Source organism: Chamaea fasciata, unplaced genomic scaffold (assembly GCF_029207755.1).
Source record: "Chamaea fasciata isolate MVZ Bird 193981 ecotype frontalis unplaced genomic scaffold, bChaFas1.0.hap1 SCAF_3, whole genome shotgun sequence".
Taxonomy (NCBI): domain Eukaryota; kingdom Metazoa; phylum Chordata; class Aves; order Passeriformes; family Sylviidae; genus Chamaea; species Chamaea fasciata.
This window is the reverse complement of record NW_027094088.1, coordinates 90,792,152-90,816,342: the sequence shown is the minus strand read 5'-3', so window position 1 is coordinate 90,816,342 and position 24,191 is coordinate 90,792,152. Positions and strand designations below refer to the sequence as shown.

Below are 24,191 nucleotides of genomic sequence, written 5' to 3'. Positions count from 1 at the left end.
ACGGAGTTTGTGTGGCTTTAGGATGCTGGGCACAAGAAAATTTTCATCACTTTGTCGATAACATCATCATCTGGTGGGGGTTTCCTCTGGCTGCCAGGCTGCAGGAATTTCTTTATTGTGGGAATATTACTTATTCTTGCTTTGAAGCTCTACAAAAAAAACCAAAACAGCACAGTGCTTAAGAGTCACTGCAACTGTCACACATTTCAATGTTATCCATGCTCTGAGAGTCACATTACGGCTTGATACTGCAGAAGAAACTATATGCTTCCCCCTCTTATGCTTTTGGGGTTGTAGTGACAGAAAGTGGCAAAAACAATGAGTATGTGAGGCCAGCTAAAAGTTCTTAGGGTGCCTGATTATTTCCATGCTACTTCTGACCCTCCCACACTCCTGTATTTCTCAGCCAGTTTAAATTAGTGTTCCTTTCCATTTCATTACCCATTCAAACTGCTCATTCATTTACCTGCAAGAGAGGAAATTTGGCAAGAACATCAGGCTTCCACTCTTCTACCATTAAAATGATTTCAAGTAACTGAACATCTGCCCTGCTCAGCTGGTTGCCGACCAGAAAGTCTTTTCCATGGTCTTTCAAAATCTAAAAACAGAGAACCAGAAGGAGATGAGGTCTTTTCTCTGTGTGACTTAATACGATATCTCCAAAGATACATGTCACACATGGCATGGAGTTGTCTGCAGAAGAAGGAACTGCAGTTCAAACACCTGTAGTACAAACAATGATCTGATGGTACTGCCATCTTAGGCATAATCTATCAGCTCCTTCTCCTCTACATTTCTGTCTGGCAGCTCAGTTGTGCTCATCTTGCCTTGGCTGCTGTAGCTGCATTGAAGGCTAAGCTGTATGAGATACAGAAGGAACTGTAATGCTGTTACATAGCATGTATGGTAGAGGGGCAGCTGCAGTTCAGGAGGGAACTTGATGTCAAAGCTGATGCTGTGGTGTCTCCAGTCTGAAACAACACACAGATTGAAACACATATGTTTGGGGAGCTCACTGTGTGCTGGGTTTTTGCAGCTTTACATTGCTCTCAGATTTGAAGTGCCTTCTGTCCCCTCTGTAGTGTCCTGTCTCCACCTTACTCCCAGCACCAGCAAAACCAGAGCACTTATATTCCAGTGGTAGTTTTGCTTCTGTTTTCCACCACAAAACTTGTGTACATCCAGGATGGATGTGGAGACAACAGTATCAATGGAGCAACATCCTCTTTGCCACATACCTTCTCAAAGACTGGGAAGTATCTGTTTTCAGCCTTGTCCATGGTATTTGCAATGTATTGCTCTCTTTTGTCTGCTGGTTGAATTTCATACATTACGAATAACTCATTCAGATCTGACATTCCTTCCACATACATATCGATTCTGAAAGGATCAGATCCATTTGGTCAGGTCAAACACAGGAGCTCTGAACAGCACAATAACTCCTGCCATAACCTCACTGAGATGCTGGGAAATCCCTGCCTCTTCTCTCCCACAAACCTCTGCCCTGGCAAAGCTCCCTTGGGAATGCAGTTGCACTGGAGGCAGGCAGGGGGGGAGCTTGGGTGAAAGACAAATGCAGAATTCCTAGGCAAAACCTAAAGACTGCACACCTTTCACTTCTTACTCTGTGTCCTCGGTTGTAGTATAGGATGTGCACAAAGTATTCTATCACCATCTTCATGAACTGTTGAATCCAGGTGGGGCAGTGTTTTCCCAGACCCCCTCCCTCTGGGCCATTATCTTCTGTTAATGGCCCACCAAATGCCTTGCCCATGACTCTTAGATAACTCCCTCTGGGAGTTGTCTCTGCTTAATGGGCCATCAAGGACCCCGTGCATGACTCATCATCCCATTGTGAGATGCTCCGCCCAGGGGGAGGAACCACGCATTCTCACCTGGATATAATCTGGGGTTTGGGACAGTACAGAGGGCCCTTACCCACTGGATTCCCAGAAGATGAGAGTTACCAGACCTTTCTACAGGATCACTGCTTCAAGAAGACTACCTCATCTGGACTGCTTCCATCACTCTGCTCATGTAGTATTCAGACTCTGTCAGTGGTCTTTTGTATTATTGCATCTATTTTATTTTACTTTTTTTCCTTTCTTGTTATTAAATTGTATCTCTGACTTGGAGCCTCTCATTTGTTTTGCTTTCAAACTACTACACTCTGACTGACACTTCTCTGGACTATGGGTTTTTGAACCTGAATACAAAATTGTCATGTGTGCATTCCAAACTTGTGCTAAAAATCCCATCAGACAGGGTAAAATTAACAGCAGGTCCATACCATTTCTAGCAAACATCTTGACATGTGTTTAGCAGTGCTTATTAATATGAAGCATTCAAAAATACCTCAGGTCAAAACATGTGCCGTAGGAGTCCTATTCTTTAACAACCAGGTAGTAATTCTAGTTCAACACTAATTCCTAGTTATTAATTGTCATTAGAGAGTAGGGTTTTGTTTCCTTAAGAGACACTGCCCTGAATGTGATGAGGAGAAAATGCTGCTGCTGACAACTGCAGGAGAAAATGAAAAGCAGCACCACTAAGACAATCTGCACCCCTGACTGCTTTCTTCTGCGGACTGCATTGGCCTCTGATTGATGATTCAGGGCTCGCTTGCCCTGTCTAACCCCGCAGGCTGTCACTGCTGTAGACATCACCTGCAGTCACAGTCATCTCATGGTGCACAAAGCACTGCTCTCTCCCACTGAATCTAGCTCTGAGCTGGGATATCCTGGTGTTACACGGAGCTACAGTGTGAGCTGGGGTCTAACAAGCAAAGGTGGTACTGTTGCAGTACAGGGCTCTCTCCTTCAGGTCCTTCCCGTAGAGGTTGTACTTCGTTGAGATGTAGTTGGCAATGGCTCTGGTCTGCACCAGCTTCATCCCGTCCATCTCTACCATTGGCACTTGCTGAAAGAGCAGGGATCCATCTAGGGGAAAGGGAATAACACAAGGACACTTTCAGTCCCTGAAGGAGAACCACGAGTGTGTGTTAGGCAAAGTAATCACATGTATTACTTTTTATTTACAATCTGAATCATTGAGGCTGGAGAAAAAATACCATGATCATCAAATCCAACTGTAAACCCAACAATACAGTAATTTCATCACGAAACCACGTCCCCAAGTGCACATCTACACACATGGACTGAACCAGTTCCTTGGGCAACCTGTTCCATTGGTTGACAACCCTTTTGGTGGCAACCTTCCTCATTCTTAAAGGAAAGGGAGGAAAATGCTCACCATGCAATAACCTTTTCTCTGTGACACGTTAATAACTTCATACTATAGTAATGTACATGTGGAAATTTCAGATTTGAGGAAACAGCCCAATGCAGATCGTTTTACCTTCATACACTGAGAAGTACATGTACTGCATAGCTTTAACACAGGTTATTTTCATGGGAAGGAATTAAGGATCTGGTCCATTCCAACTTCAGCTTTTCTGTGATTCAGTGAAGACTAAAGCCATTCCATTGATGATACCACCTAACACATTGCAGTGTGCCCCTCTGAGACCTCATGTACCTCATCTCAGTTAAGAGTTTTTAAGAGACTTAGACCTTGGAATTCTTAGGTGTTCTCAGACAAGTAAGGCTAATTCTATTTTGAATTTTAAGTCTGACTGTTATTATTATTACTACTGCTGCTGTGTCATTATTTCAAAGTGAAGGAAACTTACCCTTCTGTAACTTTGTCAGGTCCTCTTTTTTTTCCACAAAAGATTCTTCAAACTGCAAGAAGAAGAGAAGTTCTGTTGTCATTCCATGATTTAGCTTCCTTGTCATTTAGGTAAAGAAGGCCAAAAGAGATGTGTTTGGGGCAATTTTACTTTTTAAAACAGAAATCATATTTTAAAGCTGTCAGGCACATTGGCCATCACTGTGCCAGAAACCCATGGCTCTTGAAGCACACGCAGTCCCACACTCCATTTCTGGTTTAGTATCAGAATCTGCCAGAGGTAAAAAAAAAACTTCTGTGGTTTACAATATACAGTACCTTCAATGGTAAACTACATCCTGGAAGCAATAATAATCTCTTGCTCTTTTGGACTTTGGAATTTAACTGAAGGTACTCAGAATTGCAGGTGCTTGACCTCTGTGATCAGAAGATAAGAAGCCAGGTTCTGCTGCTGGGGTTTTAAATTTCTACTTTCCCTAGATACCGGGGAGAAGCATTTGTGGTGCTACCAGTGGGCTTTGCACATGATGCGTGAAAGTGAGACAGGAACTTGCCCCCTGCTTCAGGAAAGCTCATGGTCACTGTTAGCTTGCTCAGCATTGCACTAAATGTGTAGTATGAAACTGCTGCTCAGTCACCCTTTCCACAAGCAACAGTAAAAGCACATAATTGTCACAGGATCACAGCATAAAAGACCAGAGGCAAACCTCAACCCCAGCTGCTGCCAGTAGCCACCGAATTGTTTCCATTCGGCCTCGTCCATTGTAATAGTGCAGCCTGGGTTTTGAAGACATGTTTCCACGTGCCTGATTTGCTAGTATCTGCAATGAAGAAATAAATGTTGCAGTTTTGAGTCTCTAACTGGCTCTCAAAGTTGTCTTATTTGAAACCATCATTTATGGTCCAAGACTTTAATCAATTAACAGAGGAGCTAAAAGTTAGATTTTATTGAGACACTGCCTTGTGTCATTCTGCCTTCAAGTCTTCCTTACACATGCAGAATAGTCAAGCAGAATTCCCTACTTAGAGCAACTGAGCAATTCTCAATCAGAGAACCAGTGAATCAAAACCATTTGCATCCAAAGTGTTCTGTTCTGCCCAAAAAGCAGAGGGTGCTCTCTGTGTATTTTGGCATTATCCCAGAATACAGTTTACTGTTTAATCAGAATACATGCTATAAACTCAGTAATTGCTGTACTTTCTCCAGCAGCCACTATGCTCCTTTATAACCAGCCAGGAAGGAATTCTTTCCCACAGTCAACCTCTTTTACAACACTCCCTGCTTCTGTAGTTTATCTTCAGACAAGCCTCCAAAGACACAGAAAAAATAATTTTGCATCTGGTACCATCAGATTTACCACAGGCACAGCCACAGGGGCAATGCTTGCTTGGTCCCGTTCGAACTCTGCTGGAATTTCAAGCAACAGTTTCTGGGCAGACTGTCACCAACCCCACTCAGAACCACGTGTGCGCAGCAGCGACAAACACACACAAAAAGGGCCCAGCCTATCCCAGCCTCACAGCTACTGACACCCTGTCAGCAACAAAGCTGAAGCATTAACAGCAGCAAAAGGAAAACGCCCAAATCGCCACAATATTCCCCTTGTAACGAAAATGTCACCTTCTGTACTGTAGGGAAGAGGAGGTGAGAGGAAACACTCCTCACTTTTGACATCTGCGCTTCTTTTTCTTAATTTTGTACACCTCAAAAATAGCTGATTTAGAATTTAACATTTGGTACACATAACCATGTTAGTAAAGAAAGTACACACACACATTTAATCTATGAAACCCCTTCACTGACTGAGTTTCCTGTACAAGAACTCCCTGCATTTTAAGGAAATGATAAAGAAAAAAACCCTTACTTACCTTGCACACAGTGTAACTCACTCTAAGAGATTATATAACTCTGTAGCCCCTCCTACACTGAGTATTCCAAACAGTTCTCTGCAAATAGGAAACCCCTCTCTTAAGCAAACAAAACCAATTAGCTCAGTTTAGTTACCTCTCACCTACGGAAAATAAATTCCTGACTAGTGCTGTCCGTGTAGAAATGTAGGATAGATGAGAGGTCATAACATTGGAAACCTCTGTGCCACTACAAAATGGTAATATGCCTCCCATTTTTAATGCTTGGTGCCATGCTAGTTAAAAATAATTCTGATGGCTGAAAAGCTCACACAGTTTAAAAGAATTCTGCTCTGCCAATCACACTTTTATTCTAATATTTTATGGTTTTTCCCTTTTAAGACATTGCCACTTTACCTAAGTTACATCAACTAATTCAGCTCAAATCTGTCCCAAGCTTCTATGCCTTGTGTAGGGTATATTCCTGCTGGACACTTCTGCTGAATCATCTCTTGATAGTGGGGTTGGCTTTCTTTTTCTTTTTCTGTGAAAAATGTTTCCCTGAATATGACTCAGTGAAAATACACAGCAAAGGCAACTGTGAGAGACAGCGAATGAAGTGTGGTATCAGCAGGCAAACTGCACTCTGCACTCCTGACTGCTTTCTTTGGTCAACTTTATTGATTTCAAAAAGTCAATACAGAAATATCTGCCATGCACCATCCTGTCTACCTAATCTACATGGTTAATATTGATGTAGCCATTAACTGCAGTCAAGGTCCATCTAGACTTGCAAAATTTTGCTGAATTAATTCCCTTAACTTAATGGCAAGATGAGATATTCTTCTTATGTTACACAGGGAGGTTGTACAAATTGCAATGTGCCACACAAAATATTGGTTGTTACAGTACGAGGGGCTTTCTCCTTCAGGTCCTTCCTGTATGCTACCTGCAAGTGTTGTCTGAATGCTTCAATGGGGTGGGAGGGAAGCAGCTCCTGCAGGAACTCTCTTTAATACATGCTTTGCAGCTGAAACAGATCGGGTTCATTTCCTTTTTTGATGATGAAAACTGGTTCCAGCTGCATGACATTTCTTGTGAAGAAACTCTAGGCCTTAGCAAGAGCTACAGTGCCCTGAGTTTGCCCAGCTGAAAGCTGCCAGTGCTCTGGTTGTAGCTGGATGTAGGGTGTAGCAGTGTGGTGATGGATGGTGGTTGCTGCTACCTTTCCCCAAAAAACATATCTTCTGGAGAAGCGGCTTGTGTGGGCACACAGGCCGGGCACTCATGTGCACACACACACACCCCCCACAGCTAACTCAGTGAACAAACACGGGAAGGGTCTCCTGTATATGTTCCAGCTAGGTTTATTTTGCAGACCCACGCTGAAGCTTTCAGGGACAGAAAGACCTAGATAAGAGAAATGTCCAGGTTTAAGTATGGGGCCAGGAGCCAGTGATCTGATCACAGGGGTGGTACGAGGGCAGGGCAAAGGGCAATTACCTGCAGAGGGATATAGGGGCAGATCATCAGAGATACCACAACCAATGGGGAAACAGGGACAGGAGGAACCTTCTTGAACTGAGAAGTATATGAACAATAGAGGTGGGCAAGCCCATGGGCCAATGGGAAAAGCAAAACTGAGGTATATTAACAGTGCTGCAGAGCACCCTGGGGGGAAGCCTTTTTGCTCACCTTAAGCTATAAGGCTTCCTGGAGCCTATGGCAGATTGTTCCAAGGCATCGGCTAAGAAGTTTCCCTTACAGGCTCAGGGGCCTCCACATTAGGGCACTGGCTTACTCTTTCACAAACTTGGTTTATTTTGTGTTTAAATAGTATCACAGGATCATAGAGTGGTTTGGGTTAGGAGGGACCTTAAGGATCATCTAGTTCCAACCCTCCTGCCCTGGGCAGGAACACCTTTCACTACATAAATGTGCATTTTTATCAAAGTTCAACAGTCTCGCTGACCTCAGTAGTGGAGCTTGATTTAAGTGATGAGAATGAACTACTCCAGTACAACTTGTATTGAACCTGGTTTAATATACAGTGATGTAAGTCAATACAGATTCCTTACATTCCAAGATCTCACTAGCTCCTGACACTATCCTGGCTCCTTCCTCAGCAAGTTTTATACTGGTGACAAGCATTTGTTTCTCAGAGTCTGCAAAGTGCATTTAGCTGCTACGATAGACCTGGTGGCAAAGGAAACATTGGTGAAACTGCAGTACATGAGTTTAGTATGAATGTATATTATAAAGTTGGCTTTTGCAAATATTAAGATGAATGCTGTATGTATAATAACTTTGCTTCAAGGTTTTAGTTTTTATTTCTGCTATTAGCAAAACTTGAACGTAGTGAGATACTGATACATAGTTATACTTGTAATTGAATGGCCTGTTTGGTTGGAATAACATCCAGTGAACATATGATGGGGACCCTGCTGCTGCTATGCCAACTATCAACACCAACAGTCTGTTGCAAGTAGGGACCAATGCCCAAGCTCGAGGTGATAATGAAGAATAGCACAGATATCACAGATAACAAAGATAACACAGCCAAGAAACATGCAAGCTCTAAAAAGACAGACCCAAAGGGAGGCCATGCTAAACAGTTCATAGAACACAGAAACTAGTTTGTAAAAAAGTATTTTAAAATGCCTCTGAAATAGCAGGCTGTATTCTTGGCTAAATGACAAGTCACCTAGCTGTTAATCCCTTGCTTAATTTTCTGTCTCCAAATTGTCTTATTTTTTTAATTAAACCTATTTCTTAAAATTTATCAAGAAAGTGAACCTTGTTTTTCACAAGTTTAAGTGTCTAGTGACTAAACAGAGGTGCTGCAGGACCTCTGATCCAAGGACATTCCATGTTAAGTTCAGAGGGAAGCTAAATCCAAACCTTTAATCCTCAGCTAACCAGAACATGCAAGCTTTTCCAGGAATTTCCCAGAAAAAAATACTTGACACAATGTTTGGGATAATCACTCCTAATTTTCCTAACAAATCTGGGGAATCCCAGTAAAACAGATTAGCATGGAAGTAGCAACAAGAAATCAACGAACATCCGGTTTTGAGCATCAGTAGGAAGACTTTATTTCAGGTATTCTCTTTAGTTATATAAGGCATCCTGTGCTGTCCAATATACCCTACCCTAATCAGTGAACTATTCCCTTTTTCTGATTGGCTTATGTGCTTTACCTTGAAGTGTCAGCAGTAGGCTAAAACAAGTCCTATAGCTCAGGAAAGAGAGATCAGAAGTTTTTTTCATCTTTCCATTAATTTCAATTTGTAACTATCAGAAAACAATGAAACACAGACTGTATGGCTTTAGACTGCTGCTCAGGAGCGGAATATTTTCATCGCTCTGGCTATATCTTCTTCCGTCGTTTGTGGTTTCCTCTGGCTGCCAGGCTGCAGGAATTTCTTTATTGTGGGAATATTACTTATTCTTGCTTTGAAGTTCTACAAAAAAAACCAAAACAGCACAGTGCTTAAGAATCATTGCAACTGTCACACATTTCAATGTTATCCATGCTCTGAGAGTCACATTATGGCTTGATACTGCAGAAGAACCTACATGCTTCCCCCTCTTATGCTTTGGGAGTTGTAGTGACAGAAGGTGGCATAAGAAAAACCAGTATGTGAGGCCACCTAAAATACTCAGGATATTTGATTATTTTGCATTTCACTTCTGACCCCCTCACTCTCCCATATTTCTCAGCCAGTTTAAGTAAGTGTTCCTTTCCACTTCATTATCCATTCAAACTGCCCATTCATTTACCTGCAAGACAGGAAATTTGGCAAGTATATCATGTTTGTACTCCTCTGCCATTAAAATGATTTCAAGTAATTGAACATCTGCCCTGCTCAGCTGGTTGCCGACCAGAAAGTCTTTTCCATGGTCTTTCAAAACCTAAAAACAGAGAACCAGAAGGAGATGAGGTTACTTAATATGATATCTCCAAAGATATATGTCACACATGGCATGGAGTTGTCTGCGAAAGAGGGAACTGCAGTTCAAACACCTGTAGTACAAACACTGCCATCCTAGGCATAATCTATCAGCTCCTTCTCCTCTACATTTCTGTCTGGCAGCTCAGTTGTGCTCATCTTGCCTTGGCTGCTGTAGCTGCATTGAAGGCTAAGCTGTATGAGATACAGAAGGAACTGTAATGCTGTTACATAGCATGTATGGTAGAGGGGCAGCTGCAGTTCAGGAGGAAACTTGATGTCAAAGCTGATGCTGTGGTGTCTCCAGTCTGAAACAACACACAGATTGAAACACATATGTTTGGGGAGCCCAGTGTCTGCTGGGTTTTTGCAGCTTTACATTGCTCTCAGATTTGAAGTGCCTTCTGTCCCCTCTGTGGTGTCCTGTCTCCACCTTACTCCCAGCACCAGTAAAACCAGAGCACTTATATTCTAGTGGCAGTTTTGCTTCTGTTTTCCACCATAAAACTTGTGTGAATCCAGGATGGGGGTTCAAGATAACATTATCAATGGAGCCTCAATCTCTTTGCCGCATACCTTCTCAAAGACTGGGAAGTATCTGTTTTCAGCCTTGTCAATCATATTAGCAAAATGTTGCTCCTTCTGCTCCGCTGGTTGGATAACATACATCATGAGTAACTCATTCAGATCGAACATTCCTTCCACGTACATATCGATTCTGAAAGGATCAGATCCATTTGGTCATGTCAAACACAGGGGCTCTGAACAGCACAGTAACTCCTGCCATAACCTCACTGAGATGCTGGGAAATCCCTGCCTCTTCTCTCCCACACACCTCTGCCCTGGCAAAGCTCCCTAGGGAATGCAGTTGCACTGGAGGCTGGCAAGGGGTGGAGCTTGGGTGAAAGACAAATGCAGAATTCCTAGGCATAACCTAAAGACTACACACCTTTCACTTCTTACTGGGGCTGACACTTCTCTGGACTATGGTTTTTGAACAGCACTAAGACAATCTGCACCCCTGACTGCTTTCTTCTGCGGACTGCATTGGCCTCTGATTGATGATTCAGGGCTCGCTTGCCCTGTCTAACCCCGCAGGCTGTCACTGCTGTAGACATCACCTGCAGTCACAGTCATCTCATGGTGCACAAAGCACTGCTCTCTCCCACTGAATCTAGCTCTGAGCTGGGATATCCTGGTGTTACACGGAGCTACAGTGTGAGCTGGGGTCTAACAAGCAAAGGTGGTACTGTTGCAGTACAGGGCTCTCTCCTTCAGGTCCTTCCCGTAGAGGTTGTACTTCGTTGAGATGTAGTTGGCAATGGCTCTGGTCTGCACCAGCTTCATCCCGTCCATCTCTACCATTGGCACTTGCTGAAAGAGCAGGGATCCATCTAGGGGAAAGGGAATAACACAAGGACACAGAATGAGAACCTGAATAAGTGCCACAAGCATGTGTTAGACAAATAATCACATGTATTACTTTTTATTTACAATCTGAATCATTGAGGCTGGAGAAAAAATACCACGATCATCAAATCCAAATGTAAACCAAACAATTCCTTAATTTCACCACTAAACCATGTCCCCAAGTGCACATCTACACACAGGGACTCAGCCACTTCCTTTGCCAGCCTGTTCCAATGCTTGACAACCCTTTTGGTGGCAACCTTCCTCATTCTTACAAGAAAGGGAGGAAAATGCTCACCATGCAATAACCTTTTGTCAGTGACACATTAATTACTTCTACTATAGCAATGTACTTGTGGAAATTACTGATTTGAGGAAACAGCCCCATGCAGAACTTTTAGCTGTCTTACACTGAGAAATACATGCACTGCATGTCCCTAACACAGGTGATTTTCATGGAGGTTAATACAGATGGGAAGGACTGAAGGATCTGATCCAGCCAGTTCCTGTCATGTTTTGCTAAATACATCTGGACTTTCTAAGCACTGGCCAACATGCAATGTGAATAATACTGAAAAGAAATAAGAGTGGCTATAAAAATAATAAAATGTCCCTGTAACTACTTTGACAAATGGCGTCTCATCTGTACAGGCATGAAGTGGAAACAATGAGTGAGTTCCATGAGATTCCTGCAAGAGCCAAATATCACTTGGAGTGAGGCTGGAGCCATGGAACTCTTTTACAAGCATGCAGAAGCCTCGTCCTAGCATGAAAGACGTGAAAATACCTCCAGAAAGAGAGGTATCAGATCAGAGCAGTGAGGAAGTTCTTTAGCTTAAGGCAATCATATTTCTTGACTGAGATAACTGATCAGCTCTCTCCCTCTTTCTGAGGGTGCATTTATTTTATGCACGTGTCCCAAAATACTTTTGGAAAGGCAGCCTGTAGCAGGGGGACCAAGGCATTATTTCCTAAAGGACAGCAGGCCTGTTCTGACAGGCCACATGAAGAGAAAAACATATCATTTGGTTTGGAGGAAACATGACCATCACGTTCGGGAAGATGGAAGCTGAAGCTAGCACGGTGGGTACTTGCCTTGGGGGGCAGGAACACAGCAGAGCTACAGGTAAATGCTGGAAGTCTGTTTTCATATGGATTTTAAAACAACAACTTTGTAGGCAAGCTGAAATGCTAATGAATTTCAAGGGGATGTGATGACAAAAGCCTCCATTGCCATAGCATGGAAGGCAATGGACACAAGCTGAAGCAAAGGAGAGTCAACCACCTGACGTTAAAGAAAGGCTCTTGGACCGTGTGGGTTGTCCAGAGAAGCTGTAAGTTCTCCATCCTTGCAGATACTCAAAACCCAGCTGGACATGGTCCTGGGTGACTGGCTGGAGGTGGCCTTGCTGGAAGAGGGGAGGTGGAGTAGACAATCATGAGAAGTCCCTTCTGACCTCAGCGTTTCTGTGATTCAGTGAAGACTGAAGCCACTGACTGGAAGATTCCACCTAACACATTGCAGTGTGCCCCTCTGAGACCTCATGTACCTCATCTCAGATAAGAGTTTTTCTTTTTAAGAGACTTAGACCTAGGAATTCTTAGGTGTTCTCAGACAAGTAAGGCTAATTCTATTTTGAATTTTAAGTCTGACTGTTATTATTATTACTACTGCTGCTGTGTCATTATTTCAAAGTGAAGGAAACTTACCCTTCTGTAACTTTGTCAGGTCCTCTTTTTTTTCCACAAAAGATTCTTCAAACTGCAAGAAGAAGAGAAGTTCTGTTGTCATTCCATGATTTAGCTTCCTTGTCATTTAGGTAAAGAAGGCCAAAAGAGATGTGTTTGGGGCAATTTTACTTTTTAAAACAGAAATCATATTTTAAAGCTGTCAGGCACATTGGCCATCACTGTGCCAGAAACCCATGGCTCTTGAAGCACACACATTCCCACACTCCATTTCTGGTTTAGTATCAGAATCTGTCAGAGGTAAAAAAACAATCCTCTGTGGTTTACAATATACAGTACCTTCAATGGTAAACTACATCCTGGTAGCAATAATAATCTCTTACTCTTTTGGACATTGGAATTTAACTGGAGGTACTCAGAATTGTAGGTGCTTGACCTCTGTGATCAGAAGATAAGAAGCCAGGTTCTGCTGCTGAGGTTTTAAATTTCTTCTTTCCCTAGCTATACGGGAGAAGCATTTGTGGTGCTACCAGTGGGCTCTGCACATGATGCGTGGAAGTGAGACAGGAACTTTCCCTCTGCTTAGGGAAAGCTCGTGGTCACTGTTGGCTTGCTCAGCATTGCACTAAATGCAGAGTATAAAACTGCTGCTCAATCACCTTTTTCATAAGGAACAGTAAAAACACATAATTGTCACAGGATCTCAGTATAAAAGACAAGAGGCAAACCTCAACCCCAGCTGCCGCCAGTAGCCACCGAATTGGTTCCATTCGGCCTCTCCCATTGAAGTAGTGCAGCTTGGGTTTTGAAGACATGTTTCCACGTGCCTGATTTGCTAGTATCTGCAATGAAGAAATAAATGTTGCAGTTTTGAGTCTCTAACTGGCTCTCAAAGTTGTCTTATTTGAAACCATCATTTATGGTCCAAGACTTTAATCAATTAACATAGGTGGTAAAAGTTAGATTATATTCAGACACTGCCTTGTGTCATTCTGCCTTCAAATGTTCCTTACACATGCAGAATAGTCAAGCAGAATTCCCTACTTACAGCAATTGAGCAATTCTCAATCAGAGAACCAGTGAATCAAAACCATTTGCATCCAAAATGTTCTGTTCTGCCCAAAAAGCAGAGGGTGCTCTCTGTGTATTTTGGCATTATCTCAGAATGCAGTTTACTGTTTAATCAGAATACATGCTATAAACTCAGTAATTGCTGTACTTTCTCCAGCAGCCACTATGCTCCATTATAACCGGCCAAGAAGGAATTCTTTCTCACAGTCAACCTCTTTTACAACACTCCCTGCTTCTGTAGTTTATCTTCAGACAAGCCTCCAAAGACACAGAAAAAATAATTTTGCATCTGGTACCATCAGATTTACCACAGGCACAGCCACAGGAGAAATGCTTGCTTGGTCCCGTTCCAGCTCTGCTGGAATTTCAAGCAACAACAGTTTCTGGGCAGACTGTCACCCACCCCACTCAGAACCACGTGTGCGCAGCAGCCACAAACACACACAAAAAGTGCCCAGCCTATCCCAGCCTCACAGCTACTGACACCCTGTCAGCAACAAAGCTGAAGCATTAACAGCAGCAAAAGGAAAACGCCCAAATCGCCACAATATTCCCCTTGTAACGAAAATGTCACGTTCTCTACAAGTAGGGAAGAGGAGGTGAGAGGAAACACTCCCCTCTTGTGAATTCTGTAATTCTGTACACCTCAAAAGCAGCTGATTTAGAATTTAACATTTGGTACACATAACCATGGTAGTAAAGAAAGCACATATACACACTTAATCTATGAAACCCTTTCACTCACTGAGTTTCACAGCAACTCCCTGCATGTCCAAAATAATATCCTGACTTACCTTGTGCACAGTGTGACTCACTCTAAGCTCTCAGCAGTTCTGCCTTAAGTTTATATAACTCTGTAGCCCCTCCTATAAGGAATTGAAAACAGTTCTCTGCAAATAGGAAGGTTCTCTCTCTTAAGCAAACAAAACCAATTAGCTCAGTTTAGTTACTTCTCAACTACAGAAAATAAATTCTTCACTAATGCTGACTATGTACAAATGTAAGACAGAGGAGAGTTCAAGATCGTTGGAAAAATCTGTGACATCACAAAATGGTAATATGCCTCCCATTTTTAATGCTTGGTGCCATGCTAGTTAAAAATAATTCTGATGGCTGAAAAGCTCACACAGTTTAAAAGAATTCTGCTCTGCCAATCACACTTTTATTCTAATATTTTATGGTTTTGGTTTTGTTGGTTTTTTTTTTACTTTGAACACGTTGCCTCTTTACCTAAGTTACATTAACTAATACAGTTCAAATCTGTCACCAGCTTCTATGCCTTGCGTAGGGTATATTCCTGCTGGACACTTCTGCTGAATCATCTCTGGACATTAGGGTGGGGTTTGGATTTTATTTCTGCCAAAAATGTTTCCCTGAATATGACTCAGTGAAAATACACAGCAAAGGCAACTGTAAGACATAGTAAATGAAGTGTGGTATCAGCAGGCAAACTGCACTCTGCACTCCTGACTGCTTTCTTTGGATAATTGTATTGATCTGAAAAAGTCAGTATAGAATAAACCTCATTCACCACCCTGTCTATCTAATCTACATGGTTAATACTGATGTAGCCATTAACTGCAGTCAAGGTCCATCTAGACTTGCAAAATTTTGCTGAATTAATTCCCTTAACTTAATGGCAAGATGAGATATTCTTCTTATGTTACTCAGGGAGGTTGCATAAATTGCAACATGCCACACAAAATATTGGTTGTTACAGTATGAGGGGCTTTCTCCTTCAGGTCCTTCCTGTATGCTACCTGCAAGTGTTGTCTGAATGCTTCAGTGGGGTGGGAAGGAAGCAGCGCCTGCAGGAACTCTCTTTAATACATGCTTTGCAGCTGAAACAGATCGGATTCGTTTCCTTTTTTGATGATGAAAACTGGTTCCAGCTGCATGACATTTCTTGTGAAGAAACTCTAGGCCTTAGCAAGAGCTACAGTGCCCTGAGGTTGCCCAGCTGAAAGCTGCCAGTGCTCTAGTTGTAGCTGGATTTACAGCACTGGCTCTTTCATTTACATACTTGGTTTATTTGGTGTTTAAATAATATCACAGGACCATAGAATGGTTTGGGTTAGGAGGGACCTTCAGGATCATCTAGTTCCAACACTCCTAGGCCCTGGGCAGGGACACGTTTCACTAGATAAACGTGCATATTTATCAAAATTCAACAGTCTTGCTAACTCCACTCAGTAGTGGAGCTTGATTTAAGTGATGAGAATGAACAACTCCAGTACAACTTGTCTTAAACCTGGTTTAATATAAAGTGATGTAAGTCAATATGGATTCCCACATTCCAAGGTCTCACTAGCACCTGAAACCGTCCTGACTCCTCCTTTCTCAGTGAGTTTTAAACTGGTGACAAACATTTGTTCCTCAGAGTCTGCAAAGTGCATTTAGCTGCTACAATAGACCTTCTGACAAAGGAAACATTGGTGAAGCTGCAGTACAAGAGTGTAAGTGTCTAGTGACAAAACAGAGGTGCTGCAGGAGCTCTGGTCCAAGCATATTCCAAGTTAATCTCAGAGGAAAGCTGAATCCAATCTCAGGTGGTTCAGCATGGACGTGAGTTTTTTTTCTAAGGAAGTTTTAGCAGATATTGACAGCTTGGTTGACCAATTAAAGAGTTAGACACGCTTCTGGAAACACCCAGGCTTGAAATTTAGAGGCACCCTGGTGACTCGCTCTCTCTCCCTTCCAGCTGGCCACCAGATAACGCTGTGGGCAGCAGGGGCCGGTCCAGTGCCTGGCGGGCCCTCCGGGAGCTGCTGCCTGGGGCCGGCCGGGGCCCCTTTTCCCCCGGCTGCCAGAGGGGAGGAAGGGAAGGGAGGGGTGCGTGAAGGCAATCCATCAGCCGTTCCGTTCCTGAGCATTCTCTCCCCCCAACACCTCTCAGCACCAGCGGGGCTTTGAAATTGCACACCGTGAGTGTAAAGTTGTGAGTGTGAGTCGCAGCCCCAAGGAGAGGAAATCTGGGCAAAGATATTAATCCCTTCCCTTCTCAATGGAAGACAGAGTGGTTTAAAACGTAGAGAAACAGCATGAGATGGAGTCAGTGTAAGAACTGATAAAGAGTATTGGGAGAAGGGATTGAGGAAGTGGGTGTTTTTGGCTGGACTTCTCTGGTGTAAACCATGGAGAAACGGACTAATTGTTGTAATATTAATGCTGTTTGGGGGAACGCTGGTTCTAGTCAAAAGTTGTGGACTGATATAATTGAGGTGTAATTGAGAATTTTGCCCCTGGGGCAAATTCACCCCTTTGCTACTGGGGTAAAAGGAGGTCTCAGCCTCTGAGACGGAGAGGATTTTAGATAGAAAGTGATTTGAGGCCCTTCGCTCCTATGGTAAAAAGGAGGTCTCTATTTCTTTTGAGATAGAGATGATTTTAGAGATAGGAGAAATCCTTGTATTATACTAGAAGAAGCATTCTTAAATGGTTCCCCAAATACACTGAGAAGCCCATGAGTAGCCAGGGGAAAGGCTGCTAATGGGTGGAACTGCACAATCTGCAAAATTCTGAGTGTGGCTGCGGATTCAGACTGCTTTTTCATGAGGCAAATGTCTCCGTGGAATGCTAGACTCCTCTCCCAGAGTGATGAAAGATTATGTTTAAATGGTGAAACTGACTGAAAAACACAGGTTGTATCTCTCTATGTTGTCTGTGGGAAAGTGAACAGTGGGGGGGGGGGGGGGGGGGAGAAGTGTTTTGAAGTTTCATTTTCCATTTTTTTTCATTCCTTTAGTATGTGTGAATAAACTATCTTAGTAACTTTAAGTTTAGGCCTGTTTTGCTCTTTTTCCCTCCTAATCCTATCTCTCAGTAGAGTAAACACTGAAACCATCACAAAATTGGTGCATTGGCCAGAAAAGGTTGAAACAGGTGAATATGAAACCACTACGTAACTGGTATTTCTGCCCAGGTTCAAACTTAAAAAAAGAACACAAACCTTTCATCCTCAGATAACCAGAATATGGAGGCTTTTCCTGACATTTCCCAGAAAAAAAAAATACATGACCTACTGTTTGGGATAATCTCTCCTAATTCTTCAACAATTCCTGGGAATGTCAGAAAAACAGAACCAGACAGACATAGGGCATAGAAATAGCAGCAAGAAATCAATGAACATCCGAGACTTGATTATCAATAGGAAGACTTTATTTCAAGTAATCTCTTTAGTTATTTAAGGCATCCTGTGCTGTTCGACATACTGTACCCTAATCAGTGAACTATTTCCTTAGCTGGTAGGCTCATGTAGCTTTATCTTGAAGTGTCAGCAGTAGCCTAAAACCAGCTTTCCCTGTAGCTAAGGAAAGAGAGATCAAAACAACTTTTTTTTTTTCCAATTATTTGACATTGCCACTCTTAATTAATTTCACTTTCCAGCTATCTGCAGACACAGTGAAACGGAGTTTGTGTGGCTTTAGGATGCTGCTCAGGAATAGAAAATTTTCATTACTTTGTCCACAACATCATCATCTGATGGAGGTTTCCTCTGGCTGCCAGGCTGCAGAAATTTCTTTATTGTGGGAATGTGGCTTAATCTTTCTCTGAAGCTCTACAAAAAAAAACCAAAACAGCACAGTGCTTAAGAATCATTGCAACTGTCACACATTTCAATGTTATCCATGCTCTGAGAGTCACATTACAGCTTGATACTGCAGAAGAAACTATATGCTTCCCCCTCTTATGCTTTGGGGATTGTAGTAACAGAAGGTGGCATAAAAAAACAAGTATGTGAGGCCAGCTAAAATACTCAGGATATTTGATTATTTTGCATTTCACTTCTGACCCTCCACTCTCCCATATTTCTCAGCCAGTTTAAATTAGTGTTCCTTTCCACTTCATTATCCATTCAAACTGCCCATTCATTTACCTGCAAGAGAGGAAATTTGGCAAATATTTCAGGCTTGAACTCTTCTACCATTAAAATGATTTCAAGTAATTGAACATCTGCCCTGCTCAGCTGGTTGCCAACCAGAAAGTCTCTTCCATGGTCTTTCAAAACCTAAAAACAGAGAACCAGAAGGAGATGAGGTCTTTTCTCTGTGTGACTTAATACGATATCTCCAAAGATACATGTCACACATGGCATGGAGTTGTCTGCAGAAGAAGGAACTGCAGTTCAAACACCTGTAGTACAAACAATGATCTGATGGCACTGCCATCCTAGGCATAATCTATCAGCTCCTTCTCCTCTACATTTCTGTCTGGCAGCTCAGTTGTGCTCATCTTGCCTTGGCTGCTGTAGCTGCATTGAAGGCTAAGCTGTATGAGATACAGAAGGAACTGGAATGCTGTTACATAGCATGTATGGTAGAGGGGCAGCTGCAGTTCAGGAGGAAACTTGATGTCAAAGCTGATGCTGTGGTGTCTCCAGTCTGAAACAACACACAGATTGAAACACTTATGTCTGGGGAGCTCAGTGTCTGCTGGGTTTTTGCAGCTTTACATTGCTCTCAGATTTGAAGTGCCTTCTGTCCCCTCTGTGGTGTCCTGTCTCCACCTTACTCCCAGCACCAGCAAAACCAAAGCACTTAAATTCCAGAGGTAGTTTTGCTTCTGTTTTCCACCACAAAACTTGTGTGCATCCAGGATGGATGTGCAGACAACAGTATCAATGGAGCAACATCCTCTTTGCCACATACCTTCTCAAAGACTGGGAAGTATCTGTTTTCCGTCTTGTCCATCATATTTGCAAAATGTTGCTCTTTTTTGTCTGCTGGTTGAACTTCGTATGTCATGAGTAAGTCATTAAGATCGAACATTCCTTCCACGTACATATCGATTCTGAAAGGATCAGATCCATTTGGTCAGGTCAAACACAGGAGCTCTGAACAGCACAGTAACTCCTGCCATAACCTCACTGAGATGCTGGGAAATCCCTGCCTCTTCTCTCCCACACACCTCTGCCCTGGCAAAGCTCCCCCGGGAATGCAGTTGCACTGGGGGCTGGCAGAGGGGGAGCTTGGGTGAAAGACAAATGCAGAATTCCTAGGCATAACCTAAAGACTACACACCTTTCACTTCTTACTGGGACTGACACTTCTCTGGACTATGGGTTTTTGAACCTGAATACAAAATTGTCATGTGTGCATTCCAAACTTGTGCTAAAAACCCCATCAGACAGGGTAAGATTAACAGCAGGTCCATACCATTTCTAGCAAACATCTTGACATGTGTTTAGCAGTGCTTATTAATGTGAAGCATTCAAAAATACCTCAGGTCAAAACATGTGCCCTAGGAGTCCTATTCTTTAATAACCTGTTAGTAATTCCAATTCTACACTAATTCTTGGTTATTAGAGAGAGTGTAGGGGTTTTGTTTCCTTAAGAGACACTGCCCTGAATGTGATGAGGAGAAAATGCTGCTGCTGACAACTGCAGGAGAAAATGAAAAGCAGCACCACTAAGACAATCTGCACCCCTGACTGCTTTCTTCTGCGGACTGCATTGGCCTCTGATTGATGATTCAGGGCTCACTTGCCCTGTCTAACCCCACAGGCTGTCACTGTTGTAGACATCACCTGCAGTCACAGTCATCTCATGGTGCACAAAGCACTGCTCTCTCCCACTGAATCTAGCTCTGAGCTGGGATATCCTGGTGTTACACGGAGCTACAGTGTGAGCTGGGGTCTAACAAGCAAAGGTGGTACTGTTGCAGTACAGGGCTCTCTCCTTCAGGTCCTTCCCGTAGAGGTTGTACTTCGTTGAGATGTAGTTGGCAATGGCTCTGGTCTGCACCAGCTTCATCCCGTCCATCTCTACCATTGGCACTTGCTGAAAGAGCAGGGATCCATCTAGGGGAAAGGGAATAACACAAGGACACAGAATGAGAACCTGAATAAGAACCACAAGCATGTGTTAGACAAATAATCACATGTATTACTTTTTATTTACAATCTGAATCATTGAGGCTGGAGAAAAAATACCACGATCATCAAATCCAAATGTAAACCAAACAATTCCTTAATTTCACCACTAAACCATGTCCCCAAGTGCACATCTACACACAGGGACTCAGCCACTTCCTTTGCCAGCCTGTTCCAATGCTTGACAACCCTTTTGGTGGCAACCTTCCTCATTCTTACAAGAAAGGGAGGAAAATGCTCACCATGCAATAACCTTTTGTCAGTGACACATTAATTACTTCTACTATAGCAATGTACTTGTGGAAATTACTGATTTGAGGAAACAGCCCCATGCAGAACTTTTAGCTGTCTTACACTGAGAAATACATGCACTGCATGTCCCTAACACAGGTGATTTTCATGGAGGTTAATACAGATGGGAAGGACTGAAGGATCTGGTCCAGCCAGTTCCTGTCATGTTTTGCTAAATACATCTGGACTTTCTAAGCACTGGCCAACATGCAATGTGAATAATACTGAAAAGAAATAAGAGTGGGAGTATAAAAAGCATAAAATGTCCCTGTGACTACTTTATTGACAAATGGCATCTCATCTGTACAGGCATGAAGTGGAAACAATAAGTGAGTTCCATGAGATTCCTGCAAGAGCCAAATATCACTTGGAGTGAGGCTGGAGCCATGGAACTCCTTTACAAGCATGCAGAAGCCTCGTCCTAGCATGAAAGACGTGAAAATACCTCCAGAAAGAGAGGTATCAGATCAGAGCAGTGAGGAAGTTCTTTAGCTTAAGGCAATCATATTTCTTGACTGAGATAACTGATCAGCTCTCTCCCTCTTTCTGAGGGTGCATTTATTTTATGCACGTGTCCCAAAATACTTTTGGAAAGGCAGCCTGTAGCAGGGGGACCAAGGCATTATTTCCTAAAGAACAGCAGGACTTCAAATGCTCCCCCTAACACAGATTATTTTGGAGGACAGGCCATGTGAAGAGCACAAACATGTCATGTGGTTGTGCGGAAACATGACCATCACGTTCAGGAAGATGGAAGCTGAAGCTAGCACGGTGGGTACTTGCCTTGGGGGGCAGGAACACAGCAGAGCTACAGGTAAATGCTGGAAGTCTGTTTTCATATGGATTTTAAAACAACAACTTTGTAGGCAAGCTGAAATGCTAATGAATTTCAAGGGGATGTGATGACAAAAGCCTCCATTGCCATAGCATGGAAGGCAATGGACACAAGCTGAAGCAAAGGAGAGTCAACCACCTGACGTTAAAGAAAGGCTCTTGGACTGTGTGGGTTGTCCAGAGAAGCTGTAAGTTCTCCATCCTTGCAGATACTCAAAACCCAACTGGACATGGTCCTGGGTGACTGGCTGGAGGTGGCCTTGCTGGAAGAGGGGAGGTGGAGTAGACAATCATGAGAAGTCCCTTCTGACCTCAGCTCTTCTGTGATTCAGTGAAGACTGAAGCCACTGGCTGGAAGATACCACCTAACACACTGCAGTGTGTACCTCTTAGACCTTATGTACCATCCAGTGAAGAGATTTTCTTTTTAAGACACTAAGACCTAGGAATCCTTAGGTGTTCTTAGAAAAATCATACTATTTCTAATTTTGATAGTTGTTATTAATACTACTGCTGCTGTGTCATTAATTCAAAGTGAAGGAAACTTACCCTTCTGTAACTTTGTCAGGTCCTCTTTTTTTTCCAGAAAAGATTCTTCAAACTGCAGGAAGAAGACAAGAGAAGTTCTGTTGTCATTCCATGATTCATCTTCTTCATCATTTAGGTAAAGAAGGCCAAAAGAGATGTGTTTTGGGAAATTTTATTTTTTAAAACAGAAATCATATTTTAAAGCTGTCAGGCACATTTGACCATCACTGTGCCAGAAACCCATGGCTCTAGAAACACACACATTCCCATACTCTCTCTCGGGTTTAGTATCAGAACCTGTCAGAGGTTAAAAAAAACACCAAACCTCTGTGGTTTACAATATAGAGTACCTTCAAGGGTAAACTACATCCTGGTAGCAATAATAATCTCTTGCTCTTTTGGACATTGGAATTTAACTGAAGGTACTCAGAATTGCAGGTGCTTGACCTCTGTGATCAGAAGATAAGAAGCCAGGTTCTGCTGCTGGGGTTTTAAATTTCTTCTTTCCCTAGCTACAGGGGAGAAGCATTTGTGGTGCTACCAGTGGGCTCTGCACATGATGCGTGGAGTGAGAACTTTCCCTCTGCTTAGGGAAAGCTCGTGGTCACTGTTGGCTTGCTCAGCATTGCACTAAATGCAGAGTATAAAACTGCTGCTCAGTCACCCTTTTCACAAGGAACATAATTGTCACAGGATCTCAGCACAGAAGACCAGAGGCAAACCTCAACCCCAGCCGCTGCCAGTAGCCACCGAATTGTCTCCATTCGGCCTCTCCCATTGAAGTAATGCAGCCTGGGTTTTGAAGACATGTTTCCGCGTGCCTGATTTGCTAGTATCTGCAATGAAGAAATAAATGTTGCAGTTTAGAGTCTCTAACTGGCTCTCAAAGTTGTCTTATTTGAAACCATCATTTATGGTCCAAGACTTTAATCAATTAACAGAGGAGCTAAAAGTTAGATTTTATTGAGACACTGCCTTGTGTCATTCTGCCTTCTGTTCCTTACACATGCAGAATAGTCAAGCAGAATTCCCTACTTACAGCAATTGAGCAATTCTCAATCAGAGAACCAGTGAATCAAAACCATTTGCATCCAAAGTGTTCTGTTCTGCCCAAAAAGCGGAGGGTGCTCTCTGTGTATTTTGGCATTATCTCAGAATACAGTTTACTGTTTAATCAGAATACATGCTATAAACTCAGTAATTGCTGTACTTTCTCCAGCAGCCACTATGCTCCATTATAACCGGCCAAGAAGGAATTCTTTCTCACAGTCAACCTCTTTTACAACACTCCCTGCTTCTGTAGTTTATCTTCAGACAAGCCTCCAAAGACACAGAAAAAATAATTTTGCATCTGGTAACATCAGATTTACCACAGGCACAGGCAGGGGGCAATGCTTGCTTGGTCCCGTTCCAGCTCTGCTGGAATTTCAAGCAACAACAGTTTCTGGGCAGACTGTCACCCACCCCACTCAGAACCACGTGTGCGCAGCAGCCACAAACACACACAAAAAGGGCCCAGCCTATCCCAGCCTCACAGCTACTGACACCCTGTCAGCAACAAAGCTGAAGCATTAACAGCAGCAAAAGGAAAACGCCCAAGTCGCCACAATATTCCCCTTGTAACGAAAATGTCACGTTCTCTACAAGTAGGGAAGAGGAGGTGAGAGGAAACACTCCCCTCTTGTGAATTCTGTAATTTTGTACACCTCAAAAGCAGCTGATTTAGAATTTAACATTTGGTACACATAACCATGGTAGTAAAGAAAGTACACACACACGTTTAATCTATGAAACCCCTTCATTTACTGAGTTTCATGTACAAGAATTCTCTGCAATATTAGAGAAAAATAATGAAATAAAAACCCCCCTACCTTAGGCACAGTGTGACACACTCCAACTCACGCTCGGCAGTTCCGCCTTCAGATTATATAACTCTGTAGCCCCTCCTACACCGACTACTCCAAACCGTTCTCTGCACATAGGAAGGTTCTCTCTCTTAAGCAAAC

General features: G+C 42.8%; 3 protein-coding genes across 3 annotated transcripts; all 3 read right to left on the bottom strand.

Moving 5' to 3' along the window:
* Window positions 1-17: 17 nt before the first annotated feature.
* Window positions 18-5,630, bottom strand: LOC136287253 (glutathione S-transferase-like). The gene is made up of 7 exons (XM_066179794.1): window positions 5,560-5,630; window positions 4,398-4,511; window positions 3,692-3,743; window positions 2,807-2,939; window positions 1,239-1,380; window positions 467-598; window positions 18-149 (listed from the first exon to the last, which is right to left on the bottom strand). The coding sequence occupies exons 2-7, from the start codon at window positions 4,482-4,484 to the stop codon at window positions 18-20; spliced, it is 678 nt and encodes a 225-aa protein (XP_066035891.1). The 5' UTR covers window positions 4,485-4,511; window positions 5,560-5,630.
* Window positions 5,631-8,590: 2,960 nt separating this feature from the next.
* LOC136287255 (glutathione S-transferase-like) lies at window positions 8,591-15,437 on the bottom strand. The gene is made up of 8 exons (XM_066179798.1): window positions 15,422-15,437; window positions 14,456-14,527; window positions 13,319-13,432; window positions 12,612-12,663; window positions 10,753-10,885; window positions 10,068-10,209; window positions 9,322-9,453; window positions 8,591-9,002 (listed from the first exon to the last, which is right to left on the bottom strand). Exons 3-8 carry the CDS (start codon window positions 13,403-13,405, stop codon window positions 8,880-8,882), a joined length of 669 nt encoding a protein of 222 aa, XP_066035895.1. The 5' UTR covers window positions 13,406-13,432; window positions 14,456-14,527; window positions 15,422-15,437; the 3' UTR covers window positions 8,591-8,879.
* Window positions 15,438-17,797: 2,360 nt separating this feature from the next.
* On the bottom strand, window positions 17,798-24,191 carry LOC136287252 (glutathione S-transferase-like). Its single transcript, XM_066179792.1, has 7 exons — window positions 24,057-24,191; window positions 22,908-23,021; window positions 22,207-22,258; window positions 20,328-20,460; window positions 19,310-19,451; window positions 18,538-18,669; window positions 17,798-18,219 (listed from the first exon to the last, which is right to left on the bottom strand). Exons 2-7 carry the CDS (start codon window positions 22,992-22,994, stop codon window positions 18,097-18,099), a joined length of 669 nt encoding a protein of 222 aa, XP_066035889.1. The 5' UTR covers window positions 22,995-23,021; window positions 24,057-24,191; the 3' UTR covers window positions 17,798-18,096.

What these genes read in the sequence shown, in the direction of transcription:
- LOC136287253 (XM_066179794.1), bottom strand. Translation starts at nt 4,484, where the DNA reads ATGTCTTCAAAACCCAGGCTGCACTATTACAATGGACGAGGCCGAATG. An exon ending in CCTGACAAAGTTACAGAAGG is followed by an intron (nt 2,940 to 3,691) that starts GTAAGTTTCCTT and finishes CCTTTCCCCTAG; the next exon opens with ATGGATCCCTGCTCTTTCAG. An exon ending in CCAAATTTCCTCTCTTGCAG is followed by an intron (nt 150 to 466) that starts GTAAATGAATGA and finishes TTTTTTTTGTAG; the next exon opens with AGCTTCAAAGCAAGAATAAG.
- LOC136287255 (XM_066179798.1), bottom strand. Translation starts at nt 13,405, where the DNA reads ATGTCTTCAAAACCCAAGCTGCACTACTTCAATGGGAGAGGCCGAATG. An exon ending in GACCTGAAGGAGAGAGCCCT is followed by an intron (nt 10,210 to 10,752) that starts GTACTGCAACAG and finishes TGATCCTTTCAG; the next exon opens with AATCGATATGTACGTGGAAG. An exon ending in ACTTCCCAGTCTTTGAGAAG is followed by an intron (nt 9,454 to 10,067) that starts GTATGCGGCAAA and finishes CTCTGTTTTTAG; the next exon opens with GTTTTGAAAGACCATGGAAA.
- LOC136287252 (XM_066179792.1), bottom strand. Translation starts at nt 22,994, where the DNA reads ATGTCTTCAAAACCCAGGCTGCATTACTTCAATGGGAGAGGCCGAATG. An exon ending in ACTTCCCAGTCTTTGAGAAG is followed by an intron (nt 18,670 to 19,309) that starts GTATGTGGCAAA and finishes CTCTGTTTTTAG; the next exon opens with GTTTTGAAAGACCATGGAAG. An exon ending in CCAAATTTCCTCTCTTGCAG is followed by an intron (nt 18,220 to 18,537) that starts GTAAATGAATGG and finishes TTTTTTTTGTAG; the next exon opens with AGCTTCAGAGAAAGATTAAG.